This window comes from Culex pipiens, chromosome 3, assembly GCF_016801865.2.
Source record: "Culex pipiens pallens isolate TS chromosome 3, TS_CPP_V2, whole genome shotgun sequence".
Taxonomy (NCBI): Eukaryota; Metazoa; Arthropoda; class Insecta; order Diptera; family Culicidae; genus Culex; species Culex pipiens.
Window position 1 is genome coordinate 163,156,986 of NC_068939.1, and position 26,470 is coordinate 163,183,455.

The window sequence follows — 26,470 nt, forward strand, 5'->3', positions numbered from 1 at the left end:
AATCCAAGTTTGAAACCTCAAAACGATCAAATAAAAATCTTTTCTTTGTACAATCATGAAAATACGGCAACCAATTGCCTGTATACAAATTCGTGCATAAAACATTGCTAAACTAAGAGTATTTCATTTAAAAGCTATTTATTACCTAAAAGTTTCCCAACACTATTTTTTCAATTCTCTGCCATACAACATAATAATATTTTAAAACATTTTCGAATCAATCACATTGTAGAGAACAATTTTCTGAACAAGTTCCATAAAAAAAATATCAATTTTGGCTTAATATAAGCAGAGATATACTCAACCCTAGTAACATTTTTAAACTTACAGGTTTTATCATGGTTCTGAAAACCTTCATACGGCCTAATTACGCTTTTATGGCCTACTTAAAACCTAAAATGTTACTAGGGAATTTCGTAAAATAAAAAGTGACTTTCTCCAAATTTCTGGATTTAACTCCCATTCAAAAGATGAACACTGCCTACTGCGATATTTTTATGGATGAAAACATTTTGCTGAAACAATAAACTTATATAACATTTTAATGACATTTATGGAACTTATTTTATTAGAATCTTTAAAAACGCAGTAGGCGGTGTTCATCGTTTGAATGGTAATTAAATCCAGACATTTTGGAGAAAGTCACTTTTTATTTTACAAAATTGGATATATCTATGCTTATATTAAACCAAAATTGATACTTTTTATGGAAATTGTTCAGAAAATTGTTCAGAAAATTGTTCTATACAATGTGATTGATTCGAAAATGTTTTAAAATATTATAGTTTAGTATGGCAGAGAATTGAAAAAAAAAATGTTGGGAAACTTTTAGGTAATAAATAGCTTTTAAATGAAATACTCTAAGTTTAGCAATGTTTTATGCCCAAATTTATATCCGGGCAATCTGTTGCTGTATTTTCATGACAAATTGTACAAAGAAAAGATTTTTATTCGATCGTTTTGAGGTTTCAAGCTTGGATTTTGGGGTTATTTCAAAGAAAGCTAGAAAACTGGTAAATTTGGGTTGGAAACTTTTTATCCGAGGTCAAATATGTAATTTTGAGTCTTTTGACGCACATTCATAAGAAATTTGATGGATTTGAACATGAACCCATCGATTTCCATCGACTTTTCTAAAGAAAAATCCAATTAAATCTTCAAAAATAAAATCTTCAAAAAAAATTGCTCTAGACCCCCCGACGAAATTTTTTGCCGGGCCCCGCAAAATGTTAGGAAAGAGCCCTTCATTCATGGTGCCAAATATCAGACTTGCCGAATTTTTTATCATAATGTTCTCGGAAAAATACACCGCGTGCCGGGTTATTTTTTAGAGTACCGTCAGTGGGGGTGACTATGGGTCAAAAAACGATACACCTCTCGTAATTTCTTAGTAACAAAAACAATTTAAATAACATCGAAAATCTTTCAACGTAGATTTGTTCTTAGATAGTTTACTGACATTTTTACCAAAATATGGTGGATTTTGATGAACCCTACCTTGAATGCCAATAGTTTGAAAATTGACCCAATCTCAACCCTTAGAGGGGGTGACATTGGGTCAAATGAAACTCAAATGTTGCTCAAATATAACGATATGGTAAAAACAAGTCATCCAACAGTGTTTCTTGTTCGAGGGAATCGTATTGACATGCTACAATGTTTGAAGTGGAGATTTTCAAACATTTGGGTAGTTTTCGAGCAATGCTAACAAAAATATTAGAAAAATGATTTTTCGAGAGGTCATTTTTAGCCAAAAACGTACCTCAACTTTAGACAGCTGCCAAAATAACAGGATTTGTCCTAGGAACGAGATTTTTTCAGCGAAGTCATCTTAAGATGTCCCCTACACAACCCTTTTAACAGAATTTAGTTTTATTGAGAAGAACCTGAGAAATGGTAAAATCCGTAAAAAATCACTTTGACCCAATCTCACCTCCCAGACCCAACGTACCCCCACTGACGGTATAACAATGTTCTACAAAGTAGTAGAGCAGACAATTACAAAAATTTTGATATATAAACATCACAAGTTATCACGATTTTACGAAAAAAAAGTTTTGAAAAAGTTACTTTGATTCGTGATCAGGGACAAAAGTTGCCCCTTAGGACAAAGTTTCACGCAAATCGAAGAGGGGTCGGGGCAACTGCTGTGTGAGTTGGCGGAGAGTTCAACTCAACAAAAAGTCTGAAATATATTTTTTTTAAACACCACAAGAGCAACAAACTTTGATTAAAAAATTATTAAGAAATCTTGTCTCAAACATCACTTCCATTATCGTAAAGAAGCAATACAACACCATTCCAACCAAATGTCCACTCGGGGACACTGTAAAGCCATAAAACGGCGCACACATCTTCAGTGGCAGACATTTGTGACACCTTTCCAGTGGGTGATGTTGTTGAACGACAACAGTCGGAAGGAAACAACCTTCTCCCAGCGCCCATTTCCGTTCCAGTGTCTGGCACTTGAAGTGCTTCGAGAGGTGTTGAAACGTCCCGTTGCCAATACGACAAGGACAACAAACTTGACTGGAAGATGTCGTGTCGCAGGGTGTGTTTAAATTTGAAAATATTACTAAAAAAATTAATCAAAACTTATACTTTTTGCAAAGTTTTTAAAAATAAATATTTTTAAAATTTATATTGATTTAAGCATCACCAATCACACTGTGTTTCATTTTTTGCTCCAGCTGATTCGTCCTGCTCTGAGGATGGAGACCAAATCACAACAGCGCCAGGGGGTGGCCACATAATGACGGCTAATGTACTAAAACTCAATTTTATGAGAGGGGCACTTTTGTCACTCGGCTTGCCTGGTGGGACAACAAATCGGTCCATGTAGCATGGACATGACTTTATTTTTGTCCAACCTTTTGTGTTTACACGAGCTATTCGATTTAGACAGTCGTTAAAAACGAAGCAAAATCACATGAAAATAGCATGTAAAATGGCACGCAAGTGCTTGTAACTTTACAGCACGTGTCATTTGCGACAAAAGGAGGGAACTCGCTCTGCGATCCACGAAATTCCACACAAAAGAGTAAATGGGAGAGGGTGGAACAATTTCCAACCCGGGTCCGCTTAACTCTTCTAGCGAATTTCCACGGCGGCCAACAGGTGATTCTCATTAGCCTAATCAACTTTCTGGCGTCGGGAAACTGTCAGACAGCTTGGTAAAGGGGGGCAACAGATTGTCGTGAACGGGGCTGCTGCTGCTGGTCGTTTCGTGGCTGGAAATAATTTCGTTGACGTTTGTCATAATAAATTAATTAGGACTAGGTGGTACTTTCTGGGGGAAATACATTTCGTTTCAGACGTAACTTTGATTAAATTTATTGTCATCTCTTTAATAATTCAGATTTTTTTTTACTGGCTTATTAAGTAAATAAATTAAGTATCACAACAACTATAACAGTTTTCGAAAAAAATCAATGATATGTATTTGTATTTTTAATTGATTTTAGCAATATTTTACAAAATATTTTTTTTTTCAAAAAAGACACTTGCGATAAGCACGATTACGTCAGTTCATAACTGTCAAAACTTTGTAAATATCTTAGATTTTTAGCAAACATTTTTTGGGAGTGTTTCATTTCAAAACACACATTCCATTTGTGTAATTCTCTACCAACTCACACGAAATCAGGAAAAGTTGTCCCGACCCCTCTTCGATTTGCGTTAAACTTTGTTCTAAGGGGTTACTTTTCAGAGGTCTGTTTTTTGATATTTCATGACGGAGGGGCAGTATGACCCCTTCCATATTTGAACATGCGAAAAAAGCCATTTTCCGTTACTCGACTGTAAAAAATGTTGGAACATGTCATTTTAAGGAAAATTTAATGTACTTTTCGAATCTACATTGACCCAGAAGGGTCATTTTTTCATTTAAAACAAAATTTTCATTTCGTGTTTTTCTAACTTTGCAGGGTTATTTTTTAGAGTGTAACAATGTTCTACAAAGTTGTAGAGCAGACAATAACAAATAAATTTGATATAAAAACATAAGGTGTTTGCTTATAAACATCGCGATTTTACGATTTATTTATTTTTGAAAAAGTTACATTTTGCGTTTCTCTTTGTGAGTAATTCTCTACGAAATCGGTATTTTTTTTTTAATTTTAATTTTTGTATTTTTTAATCCGACTGAAACTTTTTTGGTGCCTTCAGTATGCCCAAAGAAGACATTTTGCATCATTAGTTTGTCCATATAATTTTCCATACAAATTTTGCTGCTCTCCATACAAAAATGATATGTAAAAATTCAAAAATCTGTATCTTTTGAAGGAATTTTTTGATCGATTTGGTGTCTTCGGCACGGTGGGTAAGAAGGGGATTATTATGCAACTTGCATGCACCTCGGAAATTCCTCCTGGAGGTTGTTGGGGGGACTGTTCTGAGTCAGAAAAATCGACTCTCAAAATATTCTGTCGGTGAAAACTGATTTTATCTCGATTTGAAGTTAAAAAACCTAATAAATCACCTAAAACCCCAAAACTACGTCTAAAATCACGGTCTTACTCTGGACAAAGATGTAAATTTTCATTAAGATATCAATTCTTACTTCCCAAAATATCTTCCTGACATAGTACACCTTAAAACGATCCATTCCTTGAGTCGCAGCGTCATCAGGAGATGTAAAATAGTGTTATTTTTACAAATATATTTTCAATTTGCTATGGTAAATGACCTGTCATGTCTGAATTCAAAAACTAATGTTGTAGCATTGTTGCAAACAAAATGAAGAACAATTTTGCAGAAACAAGTATGACGTTTCATCCATTTGCAGTAAAGTTATGTCTATTTTAGAGGGAAAATTGTTGCCAATTTTCAAAATTATTCGATATTTAACTCATTTCTGATATAAAAAGCTACTACGATCATACTCAGTAGGATGTAACAAAAAAATCTTTTTGGCAGGCATTCAGGGGCTAGATACGGTGGGCGTACTGAGCTCAAATCCCAAATATGAGCCTGGTTGAACTTAATAGGAGCTGTCGCTTTGCATTTGAATTTTAAATGGGTTAAATACCCGAAAAACAAACATTTTTTTTTCACAAATGTAGATTTTTGGGCACTTTGGCCACTGAAGCGTTTATTTTTAAAATCATTGGCGTGTAGGACAGATCCTGTTCGAGGTTCCCATTTTCATGAACGCTTGTTCACGATTTTGGGAACTCTTTTTTCTCCGTGTAGAAAACATCAATTTTCCTGTTTCTAACCCTTTGCATGGCAATATCTCAGCAACTAAGGGACGTATCAACAAAGTTCAAAAAAGCAAAATATACAGAATTTTCTCAGCTTTTCAAAAATATTTAAAAATTTAAAAAAAAATATGAAAAACTGCGACTATTTTCAAAAAAGTCACCTAAAAATGGCTATAACTTGAAAACGGTGCACTTTTTCAAAATTTCACTAGAGTATTTTTTGATTGCAAATTTGATTTTACATCGAAAAATGAAGTTGAAAAATTTTTGCGACCGATATTTCGATTTTTTGAAAAAATCAGTATTGATTAAAAAAATTCATAACTCGCTCAAAGATTTTTTGCACAACCTGGAAATTTCTGAAAAGTTGGCATTTGATGTCCTCTAAAACATATCAAAAAATGAATAAAATTAAAAATAGTGTTTTTTTGCAAATCAAGTTTTAGTGACAAAAAGTAAAATAAAAAATCATCAAAAAAAATTTTACCGTGTAACATTTTTTTTCAGTGTAGTCCGTACCCATACCTACAATTTTGCCGAAGACACCAAATCGATCAAAAAATTCCTTCAAAATATACAGATTTTTGAATTTTCATACATCATTTTTGTATGGACAGCTGCCAAATTTGTATGGAAAATTATATGGACAAACTTATGATGCAAAATGGCTTCTTTGGGCATACCGAAGGCACCAAAAAAGTTTCAGTCGGATTAAAAAATACAAAAAAAAATCGAATGACCGAAATCTGAGAGAACTGCTCTTGTTTTGTCGTCCGTGTCTGTCGTAGGTGACCATAAACGGCCATGTTCAACCAAGGTTACTGTAAGACAGGTTGGGCTGTTTTTGTAAGGTTGTATTGGTGCGAACACGGAGAAAAAAATAAAATGTCAGTTTTTGCATGGAAAATTATTTTTCGACACTTTTTATCTCCGTGCACACTTTTCGACAAACCTTGTGACGTCACAAAGTTTTGTTTTTCTTTTGGTTGGCAGACGGGCGAGTTGGTTTTGACGAATCGGTGCCGTGATTATGGCCATCTGCAGGGTCAAAGGATGCAAATCAACCAGAAGCAATCCGACCGTAACACTGCACAAATTCCCAAAAAATCCAAATGTGCGTGATAAGTGGTTAAAGTTTTGCGGGTGTGCTGACGGCCAGAATCTATTTGTTTGCTCCCTCCACTTCCGGGAAAACGATTACGAACACATTTTTATGCAAAATGCAAAAAAAATTCTTCAAAAATCAGGTAGGTTATTAATTGTATGATTGGATTTAGGAAATATTAAAAAATATTCTTTTAATTATGCAGCTGTGCCTTCAATCCGTGTCCCAGCGGTTGAATCTGCTCGGGATAACAGAGTATCGTGTCGGAATCGAAAGAAGCTGGTCGTGGAACTCTTGGAGGCGGACGAAATTCGGAGCAAAGAAGCGGTCGATTATCAAAAGCTGTTACATGAAGTTTACGAGCCGTTGAGCCCGTTTGATTGGTTCCCTTCAGTGTCAGTAACCGATCCCGCCATCGTCCGACCGGAGAGTGTGAGACAGACGTCCGGAATTCGCAGTCCTGCAGCCGATGCTTCGGTGCCCGTTCCCGCCATCGAACAACCGGAAAGTGTGGCCCTGACGTCCGGATGTCGTAGTCCTGCAGTCGATGCCGCCATCGTCCGACCGGAAAGTGTGGGCCTGACGTCCGGAATTCGCAGTCCTGCAGCCGATGCTTCGGTGCTCGTTCCCGCCATCGTCCGACCGGAAAGAGTGAGCGTGACGTCCGGAAGTCGAAGTCCTGCAGTCGATGTTTCGCTGCCCGTTCCCGCCATCGAACAACCGGAAAGTGTGGCCCTGACGTCCGGATGTCATAGTCCTGCAGTCGATGCCGCCATCGTCCGACCGGAAAGTGTGGGCCTGACGTCCGGATGTCTCAATCTCTCATCGTATCATCCTGCTTATTTGTCAGAAGATCTGTCCATGGTGGAACCGCTGGACGACAGTTGTCCTTTCCAAATGGAAAGTTGCTTGACCAGCTCAACATACGAAGCAATGGATACATCCGGACTGCAACTTCTGTGTGATGCAATTTCCTTCACTGATCTCACCGCGAACATGAGCGAACATCTGCCAAGAGAGAAGCTTTCAGGTTATGTTCCGGTCAAGCGTGGAACGGTGCAGAAAATTAAACTGCAAAATTACAATCACCGAAGGACTATTCATAACCTGCGCGCTGAGGTAAAGTTTAAACTTTTGTACAACACTTACTATCATATATTATTAAAGAACTTTTTACCATGAAAGTAAACAATTTCTTATTTATTTGCAGCTCAAAGAGAGGGACAAACTCATCAGATCACTTCGAAGGGAGAGTGAACGAAAATCCAAAGATTTAGAGCTACTCCGAACTCAAATTGCAGACTGTTCAGCTTCTCATGAACAACTAATCCGAATCGAAGTCTACAAGGCCTTTGGAAAGATTTTTACGAAAAATCAGATCGATTTGATTCTTGGGCTAAAGAAAAAGGTTAAATGGACTGACGAGGAAATAAAGTTGGCGTTTGCACTAAGGTAATTCTCTCATAAATTTGTGTACTATCACGATTGTTCATTTTGATCTTGTCCAATTTTAGATACCACAGTCAACCCGCCTACGAAATGGTGAGAAAAGAGCTCAAAATACCCCTGCCGTGCCTACGTAGACTGCGAGAATTTGCATCCGGCATCAACATGAGAGGGGGAGTGCTATTCGACGTATTGTCCGTTCTGGAATCTACCGGCAAGTTCATGTCACCGAGAGAGCGAGTCGTTATAGTGGGGTATGAGCTAGATGGACAGAACTACGTGCAAAGGTACATGGCGAAATCGCTGATGAAGAACCACGACTGGACCGGAAATTACACATACCAACTGGAGAGCGGCACCGAGCAACAATTTGGGAAAAAAAACTACGTGGAAGATCTCTCACGGGGAGGGCTAGTTCAACCATCCCAACAATGGGAAGAACTGGCCGAACAAATGGAAGACTATTTCAACCCCATTCACAATCTTGGAAAGGATAAAGAGGAGCCCGGCTTCAGGGACAGCACAAATGTTTGCCAAAAATCTATTCAAAAGATGACGAAAACGTTTCCCGATGTGCCAGCAGATGTTATAAAAACTTTCGTGAAAAAACGAATCAATATTCGTGTTCGACACCTAAAGAAGCAGATCCAGGAGAAGAAACATCATCGATTCAAAATCATGAAAAACAATAAGAAATCGAAAAATGAAGAGAAAAAATCAGAACTCAGCAAGAACCAGAAAAAAATTAAACATTTTACTACATAAATATCGTTGAAGACTATTCTTTTTACTATTATAACTAAAAATATGTGAAACAAACTGAAATAAAAATCGTTTCATACATATTTTTGTTTACATCATACACTTTATTCACACAGAGAGAAAAACTTAACTGTATACCGTTATCTGGGACGAATCGGGACACATGAGGCGAATTTGTACAGTGTCTTAGCCCTTTTATTGTATTTTCATATTTAAATCTTTTTAGTGCTCTAAAAACTGCTGTCACGATTCGTCCCAGTTTACGGTATCAACCCAATCCTCCTAATTTCATAAAAAAAATTAACAAACTAATAAACATTCCAAATGATTTGAAATCGTTTCGCAAGAAATTGTACTATCATTGCAATTCAAATTAAATTCATTTATATATTTTTCTGGAATCAGCAAATCCTTATTTAATGCTTAAAACAACTGTATGTACCTGCTTTTTATTCTTTTAACCCTGTTTGTCTCGAAAATCACCGTTTAATTTAAAATTGAACAAATTTTCATTCAATTCCCTATACTAGCCATAAGAAACGAGAACGTTGTGACGTCATCACATGAAGGATCGCAAATGTTGACACTTTTTTGCTTACTAATACTAAACCAACACGTTTTCAGCCCAACCTTTCTTACAGTAACCTTGATGTTCAACGACGACCAACTTTTTCAAAACTTTTTTTTCGTAAAATCGTGATAACTCGTGATGTTTATTTTATGTATTGTTTTGTAGAACATTTTTGCACTCTAAAAAATATCCCTGCAAAGTTAGAATAAACACGAAATTTTAAAATCAAAATTTTGTTCTAAATGAAAAAATACCCTTGTGAGTTGATGTAGATTCGAAAATTACATTGAATTTCCCATAAAATGACATGTTCCAAAACAAAATTACAGTTGAGTATCGGAAAATGGCAGAGTTTTCATTTTTTTTTGTGTTTTTTTGATGAAAAATACGTTTTTTTTTGGAATTCTTAGTACGCTATCAATTTGTGCGTCTAATTTTTTCATGAAAGTCCCTTTGACACCAAATTTCTATCTCATCACCGTTTCAGGCTGCAAATTATTGAAAATCTTGTCTTTATTCGCATGTTCAAATATGGAAGGGGTCATACTGCCCTCCGTCACGAGATATCAAAAAATGGACCTCGGATTCGTGATCAGGAACAAAAGTCACCACTTAGGACAAAGTTCCACGCAAATCGAAGAGGGTTCGGGGCAAGTGCTGTGAGCCACATAATGTCCATGACGTTTCGTCAAAAAAAAAAAAACCAATAGCGCTTTAAAAAATATTTTCGTAGAAAATTGTTATTTTAAAAACCGGTGTGATAGGGTAAAAGTTTGCATATTCAATACATTTTATCAATTTATCTATTGGTAAGGTTCCTATGAATGTTTCATTTGAAAAATTCACAATGAAATGTTTGTTGAATGAAATTCATTAATTTTGTATGAAATGTAGGTTAAGTAAATATAAAGTTTCAAATCTGTTCCAATTCCATCATAAATTGATTTGTTTCACAAATTTTATAAGTCTGAGTTAAAAATCTTACAAATCTTTAAAATCTTACAGTTTTTGCCTTCGTTACTTTACTGAGGAAAGGCTATAAAATCACTCGAAAAACGAACTTTTTAGTTAGACCTCCTAGACCTACCTTCATTTGTACATATCGACTCAGAATCACCAGCTGAGCAAATGTCTGTGTGTTTGGCTGTATGTAGACATGTGTACCAAATCAATGTCACTGGAATATCTTGTCACAGGCTCAACCGATTTTGGCCGGAATGGTTTCAATCGATCCGTCTTAACGTCCCCTAAGTTGCTATTTAAATTCATGCAGTTTGATCATGTATTTAAAAAGTAATGTTTAAAAAACTGTTTCATCTTAAATTAAAATTATGGTAAAAAGGGTTCATGAAACCCTCACATGTTATATTTTTTTAGAAAGCATATGAGAAGACCTTTCTTGTGGATTAAGAATTTTCAAGATCTGACTTACCTATCTAAAATTACAAGCAGTTTAAAAAATGGTCTGAATTTACATAACCTCAAATGGTCCCGTCTGACCGCCACGAAAAAAGCCTTGTAGAGATATGCCATTTTCCTGAAAGGCGGTGTCTGTATTATCTTGACAAAAAGTCTATAGGAAGTTTGTTTTTTTTTTACTCGTCACTTATTTTTATTAGGACCTCTTAGGTGCTGCGATCACGTTAGGGGAGATCCATAAACCATGTGGACACTTTAGGGGATTGTAATCACTCTATAAATGAGAGGAAGGCACCAACCACCAAGGTGGATTAAGTTACGTTTTTTTTAAATAATTTGCTTATTATGTTGAAGTTGGAAATTTCCAAATGTTTAATCCTGCTAAAACAAAAGCGACCATCACTTTTATTTTTTCCAGGAATTTCACCAAACCACATTAACGCACATTAAATTATCCCATCGATAACTGTTTTTACGTGCTTGCGCCCTCAACCGTGTAATGTTTTCCCACGTTCTCACTGCCTTCCCCTCCCTTCTACATATTTTTCTCGTTCCAATTCTATTTCCAGCCCCATTAACGGCCCCGATGACAGCCGCGATAACGATGTTATGACCGCATTCGCGGCCAACTATGACCAGCAACCGGGCACGTCCTCCGCTGTCGATGACCCCACCTTGGCCGTGGTTGTCCTGCCAACGCCGGCCCAGCCACAGTTTACTTCGATCTACAACGAGTCGGCGAACGGGACGTCGGCCGCGGACGGGGAGCCGGAATTTTGCAGCCGGGACTACTTCACCCTGCTCAAGGACAACATGACCCAGCTGATCCTGATCGGGGTCTGTGCGACCGTGTACGCGCTGCTGCTGGCCTGCCTGTACAAGCAGCACATCAACGAGATTTACCTGTTCCAGGTGTCGTACGTGGTCATGGTCACGCTGCTTGCGCTGGACGTGTGCTTCAGCTTTACCACGTCGGCCAAGTGAGTATTTTCATCCGAGGGTCGGGTTTGGTTTTGAGAATGTGAGTCGGTTCGTTTTTCCACCGGATTTGTGAGTTCCGGCTGGTTGGGCGAATGTAAATCAAAGCAACCGTTTGCGAAATTAGCGGGTTTCCCACGCAATTGCATCCGACTACAGTGCTGTGGTTTCCATTTGGGATGTGGGGTTTGTGGTCAATGGGCAGTGTTGCCAAATCGTTGATGTTGTGATGCTAGAACATTTTTTTTAAATTGTTTTGTTCTATTTCATTCTGATTCGGTATTAATATACAGGGGTTGTCAGCATTAACTAAAATTATCTTTCCTAAACAAATTAAAAAAATATTGACTTTTTGATTTAAATTTAAAAAAAAATCATCAGGGCCTAAAGCCTACTTTGATTGAACATTGAATACCCGAAAATGGGATCCAGTGCAATATTCAACGGTCAATATTGAGACGCGGGAGGAAGTCGAACCGGGCACCGGTTCTGTGAGCGGAGTAGTCAAAGTAAACACTTCTTTTCCACTCGCTACAAAACTAAAAATGTATATTTCGTTAATTAATTACACACAAAGTTCACAACATCACAAAAACTTACATATTCGGTGTCTTTTCGCAGCTGACCTGTACAGCTGCGCCCGTGCTCCCGCTTGCTCAGATTCTTTTTCACTCTTCTGTTCGATCGCCAAGCGACAGCACGGGCACCGGTCAAACAATAACAAACAACACACAGTAAAACAAAGGGCTCACTTCGGCGCCGTACGAGGGACGCACGCCGTCGCAAAAGGTCAATTATAATTTAATTTAATTTAAATTTTTATTTAAATAGTAAATTTCTGCCCAAAATCACAAAAAATCTCTATTTTGCATGCAAAATTTACTTCCAAATACTAAGAACAATCCATAAAACTTTCAGCAAAACTAATCACAATAATGGTGATGGATTCTTAATTGTTTGACAAAGAACTTTGTCCTTAAAGCTCTACCTACAGTTTCATGAAAAAAACTGATTATGTTTTAACAAACTTAAACCTAAAATAAACGATTCAAATATAATGAAAAAAAAAAATATTTTTATTTGCTTTAAAAAAATGTCTTTATCATATTGGTCACGTGTAAAATACCTACCTTTTATTTTTAATTGACTAGAATTTGCAATCGGTACATAATGTCTAAATTATTAAGCTGACATTTTTCAAGTTGATGTCAGTGAGCGCTTCAGTTTCGTCAAGGTATGATAAATTTGATAAGGGGGTGCGTATGGTTCCCTTTAATGATTCCATTACATTTATACCCAACATTTACAATTTTATTAATTGGCTAAAATTTTACTAAAATTAAATTCTTTCAATTGGATCGTGTTCAGTGAGCCCAAATCTATCATAGGGGAGCTGGAGGTAAGACGGCCACCCCACTGTTTAAACAAGTATACTAACATTCCAACGCCCAAGGCTCCAAAAAAGTTGGAACGGTAACTTCAACTCGCTGGTTCTCGGGCATAACTCACCCAATCAAGACGATTCTTTTTTCCAGTGATTTGTTAGGATGTCTAGATGATCCTAGAACTTTGCAGAACTCAATTTGATCAAATCTGTAATTTTTGCGATCAAAAACATCGTTCCAACTTTTTTTTTCGCGTGTAAAAAAAAAATTCGCCAAAAATTCCGCGAAGGCAGTCTTTTTGAAAAAGTTGGAACGATGTTTTTGGTCGCAAAAATTACAGATTTGATCAAATTGAATTCTGCAAAGTTCTAGGATCATCTAGACATCCTAACAAATCACTGGAAAAAATAATCGTCTTGATTGGGTGAGTTATGCCCGAGAACCAGCGAGTTGAAGTTACCGTTCCAACTTTTTTGGGAGGCTTGGGCGTCCGTGTAAGTTGGACATGCGTTGGGCGTTCCAGTGCTAATGAATATTACTAAAATATTTAGCAACACTGTTCCTCATGCTTAATAATGCATATGAGCAATTCTCTACCAAAACCGGAAATGGATTTTATTTGTATTTTTTTAATTGACTCAAACTTTGTGCGGGCCTTCCCTAAGACCAAAGAAGCTATTTTGCGTCATTGGTTCACCCATACAAGTCTCCATACAATTTTGGCTGCTGTCCATACAAAAATGGTATGTAAATATTCAAACAGCTGTAACTTTTTAGTGAATTTTCTGATCAATTTGGTGTCTTCGGCAAAGTTGTAGGTATTGTTGAGGACTTTTGAGAAAAAAAATAGGTACACGGATTTTTTTTTGCAGATTTTTTAATCAACTTTTTTTTCACTAAAACTCAATTTCCCAAAATACATATTTTTTGATTTTCGAGATTTTTTGATATGTTTTAGGGGACAAAAATCCGCAACTTTTGAGTCATAGAGAAACATGGTCAAAAAATCTACCGCCGAGTTATGAATTTTTGAAAAAAATGTGATTTTTGGAAAAAAAATCAAAGTTTCATGCAAAAACAAATTTGACGTAATTTTTTAATGTAAAATTGAATTTCCAATCGAAAAGTACTCTACAGATTTTTTGATAAAGGGCTCTGTTTTCAAGATATAGCCACCGAAAGTTTGATTTTAGCTAAATATTTGCAGTTTTTCTATTTTTAAAAATAGTGACCGACCTCCGTGTAAGCACGAGAGCAAGCAGCAGTCAAGTGCTCAGTTGCTCCATCGTTTTTTCGATTTTTTTCGCCGTAAATTACCGTGATTACCCGCGAGTTTGCTCCTGCAGCATGCCAAAGGCCGGCCGTGGCCGTGGCAGTTCGAGTGCGGCCTCGAAAAACCCGCGATGTTCCTCTACCGGCCGTGTGCAAAAAGGTAAACAAACCAACGCCGTGTCGACCGCCATCGCGCAGGGGAGCGTGAGCGCAGACGGCATCGACAAAAAGTTACTACATCCCGGATATGTGCCGAGATCACCAGTGCGAACCCGTTCAGGTACTTCCGGTGCCACGACCAGCGGCACATCAACATCCGCCAACATCCCCATCAGAAACGAGTTCCAGATGCTGAGCGACGACGAAGAAAACAACAACAACAACACCGACGGTAGCAGCACTACCGACGACGACGACGACGATCGTCGTGCACGGAAAAAAGTGCCGACGCCAAAAACGAACAATTCTCCAAAGGAACGTAGACCACCTCCAATTTTTGTTTTGGACACGTTGGCGGACGATATTGACGAGTTGCTGGAAGGCCTCGGATATTGTTTGAAAATCGGTAAGTCGTCAGTGCAAGTCTACACATTTGACACTAAGAACTTTGACCTGGTTGTGGAGAAATTGGAGAGTAAAAACTTCAAGTTCATACACATTCGACCCCGTGCAGAAGACAGCCGTTAAGGTCGTCTTGCAGGGGTACCAAGACCGCCCGATCTCCGACCTCAAGAAGGACCTCTCGGGTGCTGGAATAACGCCGCGTGACATAAAAGTCCTCTCGCGGAAGACAACAGTCACAGGTACACACACACTGTACCTGTTGTACTTCGACCGCGGCACCGTCAAGATTCAAGACCTGCGACGAACTAAGGCGTTGGACGGGTTTTGGGTAAACTGGCGGTTCTACTCAAAGTACCCGTCGGACGCAGCACAATGCCACCGTTGCCAGAAATTCGGCCACGGCTCGCGGAACTGCAACCTCCCGCCCCGCTGTGTAAAGTGCGGTGAAACACACCTCTCTGAGGCGTGTGCACTGCCGTGCAAGGCGGACCTGGGGGACAAGGCAAAGCAAACCAAGGCGCGCATCAAGTGCGCCAACTGTGGAGGTAACCATACCAGCAACTACCGTGGATGCAGTGCACGAAAAAATTACCTCGAGGAGCAGGAAAAGAGGAAGAAGAAAGCAGCAGCGTCCCACCCTCCTCAGCGAAATACGAGCGTAACCGTGCCGGCTGCTGGGCAGCGTACGGTTCCCGCGGACAACTCAGCATTCCCCCCTGGCTGGGGGCGATCGTTTGCCAGCGTGGTTGCTGCCGGTAGCGGCAATGCGGCCCAGCAAGAAGTCACCGGGGAAGATCTCTTCACCCTGCCAGAGTTCTTTGCTCTCGCGGGGGAGATGATGTCGAGGTTTCGGAGCTGCCGTAACAAGGCGGAGCAATTTCTAGCCCTTGGGGAGCTGATGATCAAGCACATCTACAAAGGATAAAATACTATGATGTAGTTATAAGCTTTTTCTTTTTCTTTCCCCTTTCCTTTGCAATTTTAGCAAGTTTTTTTTTTAATTTTCTTGCTCTTGTTAGTGCCATAGTTATAGAAATAATTGTTCCAAAATGGATTATGATGCAACACACAGCTGAAAGGAACTCCAAAACTCTGTTATGAATTGCAAAAGAACTGATTGTATCTTGATTATTCACCAATAAAACCGAATTGAAATTGAAAAAAAATAGTGACCATGAGTGACCATTTCTAAAAATATTTTTTTGAAAAGTTCAGAAAATTTGCTATTAAATTGTCAAAGAGACATTGAAGATTGGACATCCAGTTGCTGAGATACAGCCACTTTAAGTAAAAGAAACACGAAAATTGAAGTTTTCTAAGTGGTTCATTCGGTACGTTTGCGTTTGTCGTAGTGAAGTTTCACCGAGCGCTCAGTCGCAGTATGCTTCCCAATCCCAAAAACGCCTAAATGCATACTACATAATTTTCTGGCTTGCTTATTGAAAGCTCACAATTTTGCCTAACGCCTAAATGTCAGTTTAGTGAATTCCAGTAGGCGTTTCAAAGCTTTCAAGAACATTTATGCGGCTTTACCGTTACATCGTTTACAACACGGCAAATTCTCGGGTGTGGAAACGCTTTCTGCCAGTCATTTTGTAACCACTTTAACGCATTGTTTTCTCGTTAATTCTTGATATTTTGAAAAGTTCAAAAAACACTCAGAGAATACGAACAATTTTGCGATAGGCAGAAAACATTACGAACATCGCAAATTGTGAGGTAATTCGATGCCTCAAAAATAATTTGTTCTGATTTTAAAAATCGAAAATGCTTGTGTGCGAGCACAGCTTACACCCGGCCATGGCAAATGGGGCAAAAACCAGCGCTTTTCAGTTTTATGAAAAAAATCATGTTGAGTTTTGAATTGATTAATGAATGGACCATTCTTTATTTTGCTATTTCTTTGGAAAAAAATTTTAACTGCCGTTATCTTCCTTTTGTAAGAAAGGCTCTATCTCACCCCAGGTGGGATTAAATCGGGTTTTAATATATAAAATCTCATTATTTTTTTAATTAGTTTAGTACATCACATTTTGGTGCAATGCAATGTCATAAAGTGTATGAGAGCGTTCTTTTATTACGTAACGAAAAAAAATCGGATTTTTAGACCCCCTCCCCCCCTCCCTCGTAACAAAATTTCCAAACAAATTTTAAAAATTTTGTATGGAGCGTAACACGGCCTCCGACCCCCACCCCCTCCCTCCCAACTGTGTTACGTAATAAAAGAACGCTCCCTATAACATTTTAAAACAGTGGTAATGAATATTTGCACCAAAATGTTTTGTTCCAAAAATATCGTTAATGATTAATACAAACAATCAAACAAGTAAAAACAATCAAAAATTGAAGGAATAACCGAGAAAAATTCCGAAATTTTCAACAGGCACTATTATTACACAAACAATAATTTCACCAGTCAGAATGATATTGGCAACCCTGACAGCGCCCTTGCATGAGTGGGAGGCATATAATTGGAAATGTTGTTCTTTCTGCACTATATCAACATGACTTTGCTGTTGGTGTAAATGGACACACATTGCCAACAATATTATTCTTGTCGAGTTTTTTTTTGTGAAGTTTTTAGTTTGCTATCCAAATTTAAAAAAAAATGCCATCATAGTTATGCCAAACAAATGCATTTTTGTGGAATTAATCAAAAATAATTCAACGACCATTTATTTTTGGGTACAAGAATGTCAACGAAGATAAACCAAAATGCACCTCCCACCCCCAACCCTTCCTTTTCGTGAACATGTTGCTCGAAATTGAATTTAAATTAATGCTTGATTAAGCGAAACCACTTCGGACGGATCGGTTGGGACGGAGGAAATGTTGGTCATGTTGGTCGGGCGATGATGTTTACATTGCCGGAACGCAATTCCACGATAAAAATCAATTTGTGTTACCTTTAATTGATGCCAAATGTAATTTGTGTTCGATGCAGGGTTTTTTTTCGTTACCGCAGTGCAGTTTATTTAGCTTCGGCTTGTTTGATAAATGAAGTGAATGAAATTGCGGTTGTTTTTAGCCGATAATTTGATGTTAATTTGTGGTTTGAAATTGAAATGCAAAATAAAAAGATTTCCCATGTTAAGCATAGAGCAATTGATTTTAATATTGTACTGAATATTCCTAACATCATCTGGTCTCAAAATAAGTATTTCTGGAGTTTTTTTTGAAAAGGTTCAATAAACCAAATTTCCAGTTTTTGCTTTTTGGGTGTTTTGAAACCGCCATGAGTCAGGTATTAAAAAACACCCAAAAAGCAAAAACTGAAAATATAATTTATTGGACCTTTTCAAAAAAAAAAAAAAAACTCCAGATTTGGTTTAAACTACACTGTGTCCTGGACTGTCGTCTTTGACAACGAACAATGGAGCACACACAAAACGTAAACAAACATGTGCTCAAACAGCTAGGAATAAAAAGCGTTGGGAGATTTTGGGGTCACGTGCCAAGCAAACAGTGTGTGTGTGTGTGCAACCAACCAAACGGAACCACGCGGTCGCTTCTTACAAATTGAGTTGTTTCCATGTATTTTAGATTTTGTATTCTATACATGCAAATAACTCGCATAGGCATTTGGACGGTGTTAGCTCTGCCGAGCTTCGGTGACCCATTTCTACGCAGGCTAGCCATGCGCGAGGTACCTCAGCTTGAATCGACAAGCCCCGCCCTAAAGAACGTTTGCATCAATCGGATTCAAACGTTATTTAGAACTTCCGAACCCTTGTCAAATGGACAAAGATCCAGCGCGTATATAGTTTGTAGTAATAGTATTCTTAATTCTACCAATCCAAACGGCGGGGGATCGAACCCCGGTTCGAGCGACTTTGATTTTTCGTTCATGTTTAGAGTTTCAAAAATTCATATTTCCTATACTTTCTCGTTGGGAGCAGATGGGAATCGAACCCAGGATCATTCGCTTACAAAGCGAAAACCGTAACCAGTCAGCCACGGCTGCTCCATAATAGGGACAACACTAGAACGCTCTCACCAAATTCTGGGATCATCCATCCAGCTCCGTAAACTCTTATGTAAATCCCCGCTTTCTTTGCATCTCTTGCGTTGCCGGATGTGGCCGCCAAGTGGTCCACCACAGACACGACTGTCTCCGTTTCCGTTGAACTGTTTGCCAGCTTCCGTAGCCACCTGTCCCTGATTTCCTCCGGAGTAAGCTCCACCTCAAATTGCTTCTTCTTCGCTTGAGATACTTCCACTTTTTAAAAAAGTGGAAAAAAAATACGTGACGGATCGAAAAATAAACGCGCCCGCACACCACAACTACTACAATCACACCTCCACACCTAAAAGGAAAGTCCTCACCCGAATGTCAATTATCCATCAGCGATAGTAGCACTTGACTGATTTTTTCCTTGGTTAATTTTTCTACCAGTTCTACTGGCTAATTTTGAGCAGAGCAAGTCGTGCACTCAAGCTTTTTGTTTTTTTAGTCACAAATACCGGCAAAATTATTATTTGAATTCTTCAAGATTAAGCCACTAGAAGATGAGCTTCTGTAACAATTTTAAACTGTCACGATCTTTTTTCACAATATTCAACAACATCAACAGGGGGGTAGGCGTGGCTGAATGGTTACGCTGTTCGCTTTGTAAGCGGAAGGTTCTGGGTTCGATTCCCATCTGCCCCTATCGAGAAATTATGGAAATAAAGAATAATTCTGAACACTTGAATATGAACGAAAAATTCATTAGCTCGCGGCGGGGTTCGATCCCCCGTCCTTTGGGTCAGCAGACAAAAATGCTAACCACCAGACCATCGAGGCTTAATTGTCTAGAAGGATTAAGAATGCTATAAGAATCCAAGAAACTTGATTGGAATCTGTGTGAACCTAAGAACAGGAAAATGCAATATTGAATGCAAGTTGAATTCAAGGACACTGGTTGCATAATTGTTAGGCGAATATTGAACTTTCAACACGACCAGAATTCACCACAAAAAGCTTGGTGAACCGAATTGGAAAGCTTCTAAAAATGAATCCAAGACCATACGAAGAATTAAGGACTATAAATAGATTTGACCGGCCGCATCACTTACCACGGTGAATCCTGGCTTCACACCCATCTTACTAACACCCTCAAACCTCACGTGATACTTTGTCGAAGACGCAGCCGATTTAGCGGTCTTCATCACTCAAGTATCGGACTAAAATTCCTATCCACTTCCCCCGTGTCTTACCACTGGTCGTGGCCGGCGCTGTGATTGGCTAGCATGATAGGGACATTTGAAAGTTGCGAAGTGGTGATAATTGGTTCCTACTCTTCATCTGTGGTCCACGGAGCAATTCTTGGAGGTCCTGGTCAATAATAGAGTAGCAACTACGGGTAGACACCAATGCTATGCTATGCTAATATTCAACAACATCAACAGGCCCACTGTCAATTTGAGCAAGATGCTCGCGGCGACTCTCTCTTTCACACAAAAACATAAATTGACAAACATATCGCCTTCCCCTCGTCCGTGACGAAGCCAACCACCCAAAACTGACAGCATTTTTCCTTCGATCTCTGTCCTGTCATTTTGCTGGAATTATTGCAGCGTAAACTACACGCTCGCTCAAGACACTCAGCAGCCACGCACACGCGGGAAAGCGAGAGGAAGGCTTTTCGCTCCCACCAACATAAAAAAAAACTATGATGCTGTCTCTTTCCCTACTGACGGTTTCTTTCCCTTTCCGAGAAGCAGCCATCATTCAGCACTCAAAGCCCAAACTTATTTGGCTAAAATAACACTTTTTTCACTCGAAAATGCGAGAAATTCCATCGTCCGAACCACGAAAGCGATGAAAACCGTGATAAAAACATATTTTCCACGTCTTAACGTACAATTTTCACCAAAATATTTCGATTTAAAATCACGAGCTGAAAAAACCGAACCGAACCGGACAAGCAGTGCTGCCGACCGTCACGTGCCAAGCAAACAGTAAGCCAGAAACAAGTGTAAAAATGTACCCACCCACCCACAGGAACGAATATATCCTGGGATATTTTGGTTCCATCCCAGACAGTGTCAACAACGCGATGTGGGAGTAGCAGGCTGTGTGACAATGGGAATGAGGGGTTGAATACTTTTTTTATTTGTGAAAATTTTATAAGTTTTGTTTAAAAAAAGGTGTTGTTTGCACAAAATAAGAAAAATTTAGACAAAAAAATCAATCAAAATTATGATTATAAAATACTTTCTGGAAAAACCATCCAACCCCTCAATCACCATTCTGCGCTTTGGACCCTGAATGGAATTCAAGTGTGTGAGACTGTGAACGCGTAACAAGAAAGTTGAATGCAACTGCTATAGTTCCAAGAAGAATAGATAAGGGCCCTTGGCCCGTACGCTGGGGGAAGACAGCAGCTGGTTTGGACTGCTGAAACCCGGACGTTCTTTGTTGCATCCTTCTGCGGCACTATTGGCTAGAGGGTAATAAAAGTGTGCGTGTGGTTTGTTGGAAAGATGATGGATATTTGTGATATTGAGGATGTTCGTTCTCAAAAACATGCTTTGAAACTAGTATTTTCAAGAATTTTAATCAAAATGTTTCACAAAATGCATAATTCATTCAATATGCTGCTTTTCAAGGGTCCTGATTTTCAGTTCAAATATGCCAAATCACTCAGTGCCAATCAAATCGCTTGAATAGGCAGCGCACAACCAATCGTGAGTTACTACGACTCGCAAGCAGCAAATGGTTTGGTCGATCGCTTCACACAGCTTTACAAATCCTTTGTGATTTGCTTGGCTTACTTCGCTTTCCGGCGACGAAACTCACACAAGAGCATGCAATTTAGCAGTGCAAAATTTGTTTGATCAATTGAGTTTAAGAAATTGAATTAATGGTTACGCAAAAAAAAGTTTAATTTCGGAAGGTTGTAGTTTTGGTTGGTTGAATATTGCCTCTTTATTGAGTAATATTACTTTAAAAATGTGTAAAAATGTGAACCTGATGAAAATTTATCAGAAACTGATGAATATTCTTCAATGCCAGATGTAATATTACACATTTTTTTTGACACAAAATCTGTCACCATTTCCTGATGAATATTACCATGATTTTGTTTCTGTGTAAAACGACAATTTTGAATCAGATTGGAACGATATAGCAGGATCGGCCTGTCTGAGACAATCCCACACTTGCCGAACAGAGTGAGATTTGATCAAAGCAGGTTTGCGTCTTATCCGATTTGTGCTCGCAAAAGAAGGGAAGGATTTTGGTAGGAACTTTTTCTGCTATGCTGTCTAAAATTAGAATTCGTGTACCGTTTTCAAGTTATAGTTACTTTTAGGTATAAATTACCTTTTTTTGTTTCTTGAGTTTATATAAATCTTTAATGAAACGCACCTTGTATTCAAAAAAAGCCAAGCAAACTTGTTTTATTTCTCTCTCTGGAACTTGAAAATCGGGCTATACGTTTCAGAGATGCAGCCTCACAAAGAATTATAATCGATGAAAATGAATTTCTCAAGTGTCATCTAATTTTTCCTGTATTTTTCAACTGATGATATCTTGGAAAGTATTGGTTCGAGTTTCAATGTTAAAATTTGGAACTCTTGCAAAATTTTCTGATCTTTTCAATTAAAATATTTCAAAAATTATATTCTTTGTTTTATTTCCTTATAAGATTTTCAAGAGTAAAGCTTGATTAAAAATTTTTGGAATTATTTTTATTGAAAAGATCAGAAAATTTCGCAGATGTTTAATTTTTTTTGAATTGAAAATCGGACCAATAGTTTCTGAGATACCTATTGTCAGCTTAAATTACAGGCTAATTGAGAGACACTTACAGAAATCCATTTTTATTGCTTCGAATTTTTTTTGTATGGCTGTATCTCAGAAACTAATTGCCCGAATTTCTATGTTCCAGAGAGAAAATTATAGGATATTTGCTCAGCTCTTCAAACATTTTTTTTTCTTCAGAAGTGCTTTTCTCTCACGAATTATTTTTTAAACTAAAAAAAAACTCAGACTCATAAATTGTGAAATCGTAGAGAACTATTCCACTTATAACATCAAATTCTTGTTCGGCTATTCCATTTTTGGCAAATTTAGGTATTCAATGGGGTGCCCAGAAAAAATGACCCCTGCTCCACAAGCGGAAAATGATTAATTGGGTTATTTTTAGCATCTGTGTAAATTTTGAGCGAAATTGGATGAGATAAACCCGTTGATATCCGAGCCTAAAGCGGATTAAAAAATTATTTTCATGTAAAAAATACTTTTTTAAATCGATAATAACATTTCAAGATCGAGTTTTACAGCTTTGTTATGTTCTACAAAATTGTAGAGCATTAAATTTCCAATAAGAATGTCACTTTTGAGGATATTTGGATGGAAGTAACGCACTGGCAGACCAAACCGTAAGAAACTTGGGTTTACCATTCATTTTTTTCGATTTTTCCCATACAAAATTCACCTCCGAGTATCAATGGGTAAATTATGACCGATTTTGCTCATATTTGGCCCAGAGTCCTAAAATAGGTCAAGGAACAATATTCAGCTTGTAAAGCGAGGTTTTGAAAAAAAGCCCCATATTCTGGGCACCCTAATGGTCAATCACAAAATTACAAAATTTTCTCATCATTTAATTTCATTTTCTCAATTTTTTATCACCGCCATTTTGGCTGCCATCTTGGTTTTTAAATTTCCATATCACCTCGGAGCATTTTCAGGGTTATATTTGAGCTTTACAATCTTAAACAAGACAGCGAAATCCAAAGTATTTTTTTGAGAACTTTGATAATCAAGTCTGGACTTTAATTTAGTTTAAGTTCACTTGTTTATGGGATCATTTTGAAGGAGATGGAAGAGGATGAAGGAATAATCTTTAAACAAAATATTGGTTGAAATAAAACTGAAAAAAAAAACATTTTTTTTAGAAACACTCACATTTTTGTCCGGTCAATATGTTGCTGCATTTTCATGACAAATTGTACAAAGAAAATATTTTTATTCATTCGTCTTGATTCTTCTATCTTTGATTTTCGGGTAATTTCAAAGAAAGCTAGAAATCTGGTAAATTTGTCTCATAAACGTTAAATATTGGTGAAATATGCAATTTAAAGGTGCACAGCAACCAATGAAGTTGTTATCTTCTTATTCTAAAATTGTAAAACTTACGAACCCAATCCAATCAATAATTTGATTTAAAAAAAAGTCAAACTTTGTTGTAAAATGTATTGTAGATAGTACTTTGAAGAAGGAATAAAAAAATATATCGACGGTTTCCGCAGTTTTGAAGATACTAAAATTTGTTTAACATATATCTTCGTGCAAAAAGCTCTGGTTGATGTGTACCGTTGAAGTCTCTCAAGGCAAATATATCAGCAATTTGATAGATTTGTAAATAAATCACTCGATTTTCAGAAATTTTTCTAAAAAAATATCCTATAAAATAAATAAATAAATATCAGACTTGCCGAATTGTTTATCCTTATATTTTCAAAAAACTACACCGTAAATTCTTGTCAGATTAAAAAGTTTCGTGAAAAAAAACAAACTCTGAAAAAAGGTTTTCCCATACAAATTCCCATATAAAAATTTAAATGTAATGCGAAAGTGTGAACTATTATTCACCACCACTGCACTGTCAAAATATTGTTAGATTATTTATTGAATTTATTAATTTAAGCCCAAATTTCAACATTTTCAATAAAACCTAATGATATATTCTGTGATATTTTTTATTTAAAAAAAGTACAAATCGGAGTAATGTCTCAACCAGCTGTAGCGTGTTATCCAAGATGGCGTCCAATATGGCGATTGGAGAAATTCATAATACTAATTATAACATAATACTTGAAGATTCTCTCAGCCATTTTGAATATCTCGCATCCCTTAAGGAATTTGGCTTCGTGACCGCGATATTCGGACATTTAAACGATTTGTCATTAGACATGCCATTTTCGGGTTTTGTGCCTTGACTTTTTTTTTTACCTTGACTATACCTTGGGAAACTAAACTCCATTTTTCATCAATTCCAGAAAGTTCACCTCGTCCGGCGGTTGCACCGTCATCGCGATCTACATCATCTACACGATGCTCCCGATCCGGCTGCGGGAGGCCGTCGTCGGGGGCACCCTCCTGTCGCTGTCCCACGTGCTGCTGACCTTCTTCATGAACGAAACGGACGACCACGAGGTGGTGAGTTTCGTTTTATCGATCGCTCGAGTTTTGTGAGTTATTCTAAGGCTTAATGGTTTCTTCCCAGCTCCTGTCGGACCTGATCACGCTGGCCTGCACGAACGCGACCGGCATCCTGCTGCACTGGCCCAAGGAGAGGTCCCAGCGGAACGCGTTCATGGAGACGCGCCAGTGCGTGGAGGCTCGGCTGCGGATCCAGCGGGAGAACCAGAAGCAGGAGCAGCTGCTGCTGTCCGTGTTGCCGCGGCACGTGGCCATGGAGATGAAGAACGACATCGCGGGTCAACCGCAGGAGGCTCAGTTCCACAAGATCTACATCCAGCGGCACGAGAACGTGAGCATTCTGTTTGCGGACATTTGCGGCTTCACGAGCCTCTCGGATCAGTGCACGGCGGAGGAGCTGGTGCGGCTGTTGAACGAACTGTTTGCGAGGTTCGATCGGCTCGCCCAGGAGCATCACTGTCTGCGGATCAAGCTGCTGGGGGATTGTTACTATTGTGTGTCCGGACTGCCGGAAGCACGGCCCGATCACGCAGCTTGTGCGGTTGAGATGGGCCTGGACATGATCGACGCGATCGCGCTGGTTCGCGAGGTGATGGCGGTCAACGTGAACATGCGGGTGGGGATCCACACGGGGCGGGTTCACTGTGGAGTGCTGGGGCTGCGCAAGTGGCAGTTTGACGTGTGGTCTAACGACGTGACATTGGCGAACTACATGGAGAGTGGGGGCGTTCCGGGGCGGGTTCACATCACCAAGGAGACGCTCAAGTGTCTCGGGGATCACTACGAGGTGGAGGAGGGGCACGGTGCCGATCGGAACAACTACCTGAAGGATCACCAGATCCAGACGTATCTGATCGTACCGAAGGAGTCGTATCGGGCGGTGAGTTGGATCACTTCTTCATTGTTCGTTGGTTTCATATTAATTTCTCTTGATTTCAGCACACCATGTCCAAGCAGTCGTCCTCGGTGAACGGCAACATTTCGAAGGAACTCCGCATGATGGGCCACTGGTCCAAGATGGGCTTTAACGACAAGCAGGAGCCGAAGAGCACCGAGGAGGAGGTCAACGAGTATCTGATCAAGGCGATCGACGCCCGGTCCATCGATCGGCTCCGGCTGGACCACTGCAAGCGCTTCCATCTGACGTTCATCAAGGACGACATTGAGCGCAAGTATTGCCACGAGCCGGACCCGATGCTGAACGTGTACTTTTACTGCAGCATCATCATCTTCTTCGGGATCATGTCGATCCAGGTGCTGGTGTTTTCAATGTGAGTTGGGGACTTGATTTCTGAACCGTGCTGTTCAACCTTAATCAAACTTCTTCCTCTTTCGATTAGGGACCGGTACAGCTACTGGGTGTACGGAGTTTTAACCGTAACTCTGCTGGTGTCTTGTGTTCCTGTCTTCTCGAGGGAAGACACTGTAAGTAAGCTACAAATTCAAGATCGACAAGTGACTCTAAACGTTTGTTGAATTTGCAGAAAATTTCAAACTTCTTCCGGGCGATGTCACTGAAGATCCACGGCCGCCGGGAGGTTGCACAAGTGATATCGCTCTGTGTCGTCATTACTGTGATATGTTTGTCTTATTACAAACTGGTCAGTG

At 38.8% G+C, this 26,470-nt stretch overlaps 2 protein-coding genes across 3 annotated transcripts in view; both read left to right on the plus strand.

Moving 5' to 3' along the window:
* LOC120425210 (adenylate cyclase type 6) overlaps window positions 1-26,470 on the plus strand; it is a 283,171-nt gene that overhangs the window by 224,045 nt on the left and 32,656 nt on the right. For both annotated transcript variants that reach the window (XM_052711139.1, XM_052711138.1), the window contains 6 exons: window positions 11,077-11,487; window positions 24,700-24,859; window positions 24,927-25,742; window positions 25,802-26,133; window positions 26,203-26,287; window positions 26,347-26,463. In XM_052711139.1, the coding sequence (XP_052567099.1) occupies window positions 11,077-11,487; window positions 24,700-24,859; window positions 24,927-25,742; window positions 25,802-26,133; window positions 26,203-26,287; window positions 26,347-26,463 (1,921 nt within the window). The remainder of the gene's footprint in view (window positions 1-11,076; window positions 11,488-24,699; window positions 24,860-24,926; window positions 25,743-25,801; window positions 26,134-26,202; window positions 26,288-26,346; window positions 26,464-26,470) is intronic.
* Window positions 6,064-9,166, plus strand: LOC120425219 (uncharacterized). The gene is made up of 4 exons (XM_039589650.2): window positions 6,064-6,451; window positions 6,515-7,428; window positions 7,520-7,761; window positions 7,824-9,166. Exons 1-4 carry the CDS (start codon window positions 6,235-6,237, stop codon window positions 8,518-8,520), a joined length of 2,070 nt encoding a protein of 689 aa, XP_039445584.1. The 5' UTR covers window positions 6,064-6,234; the 3' UTR covers window positions 8,521-9,166.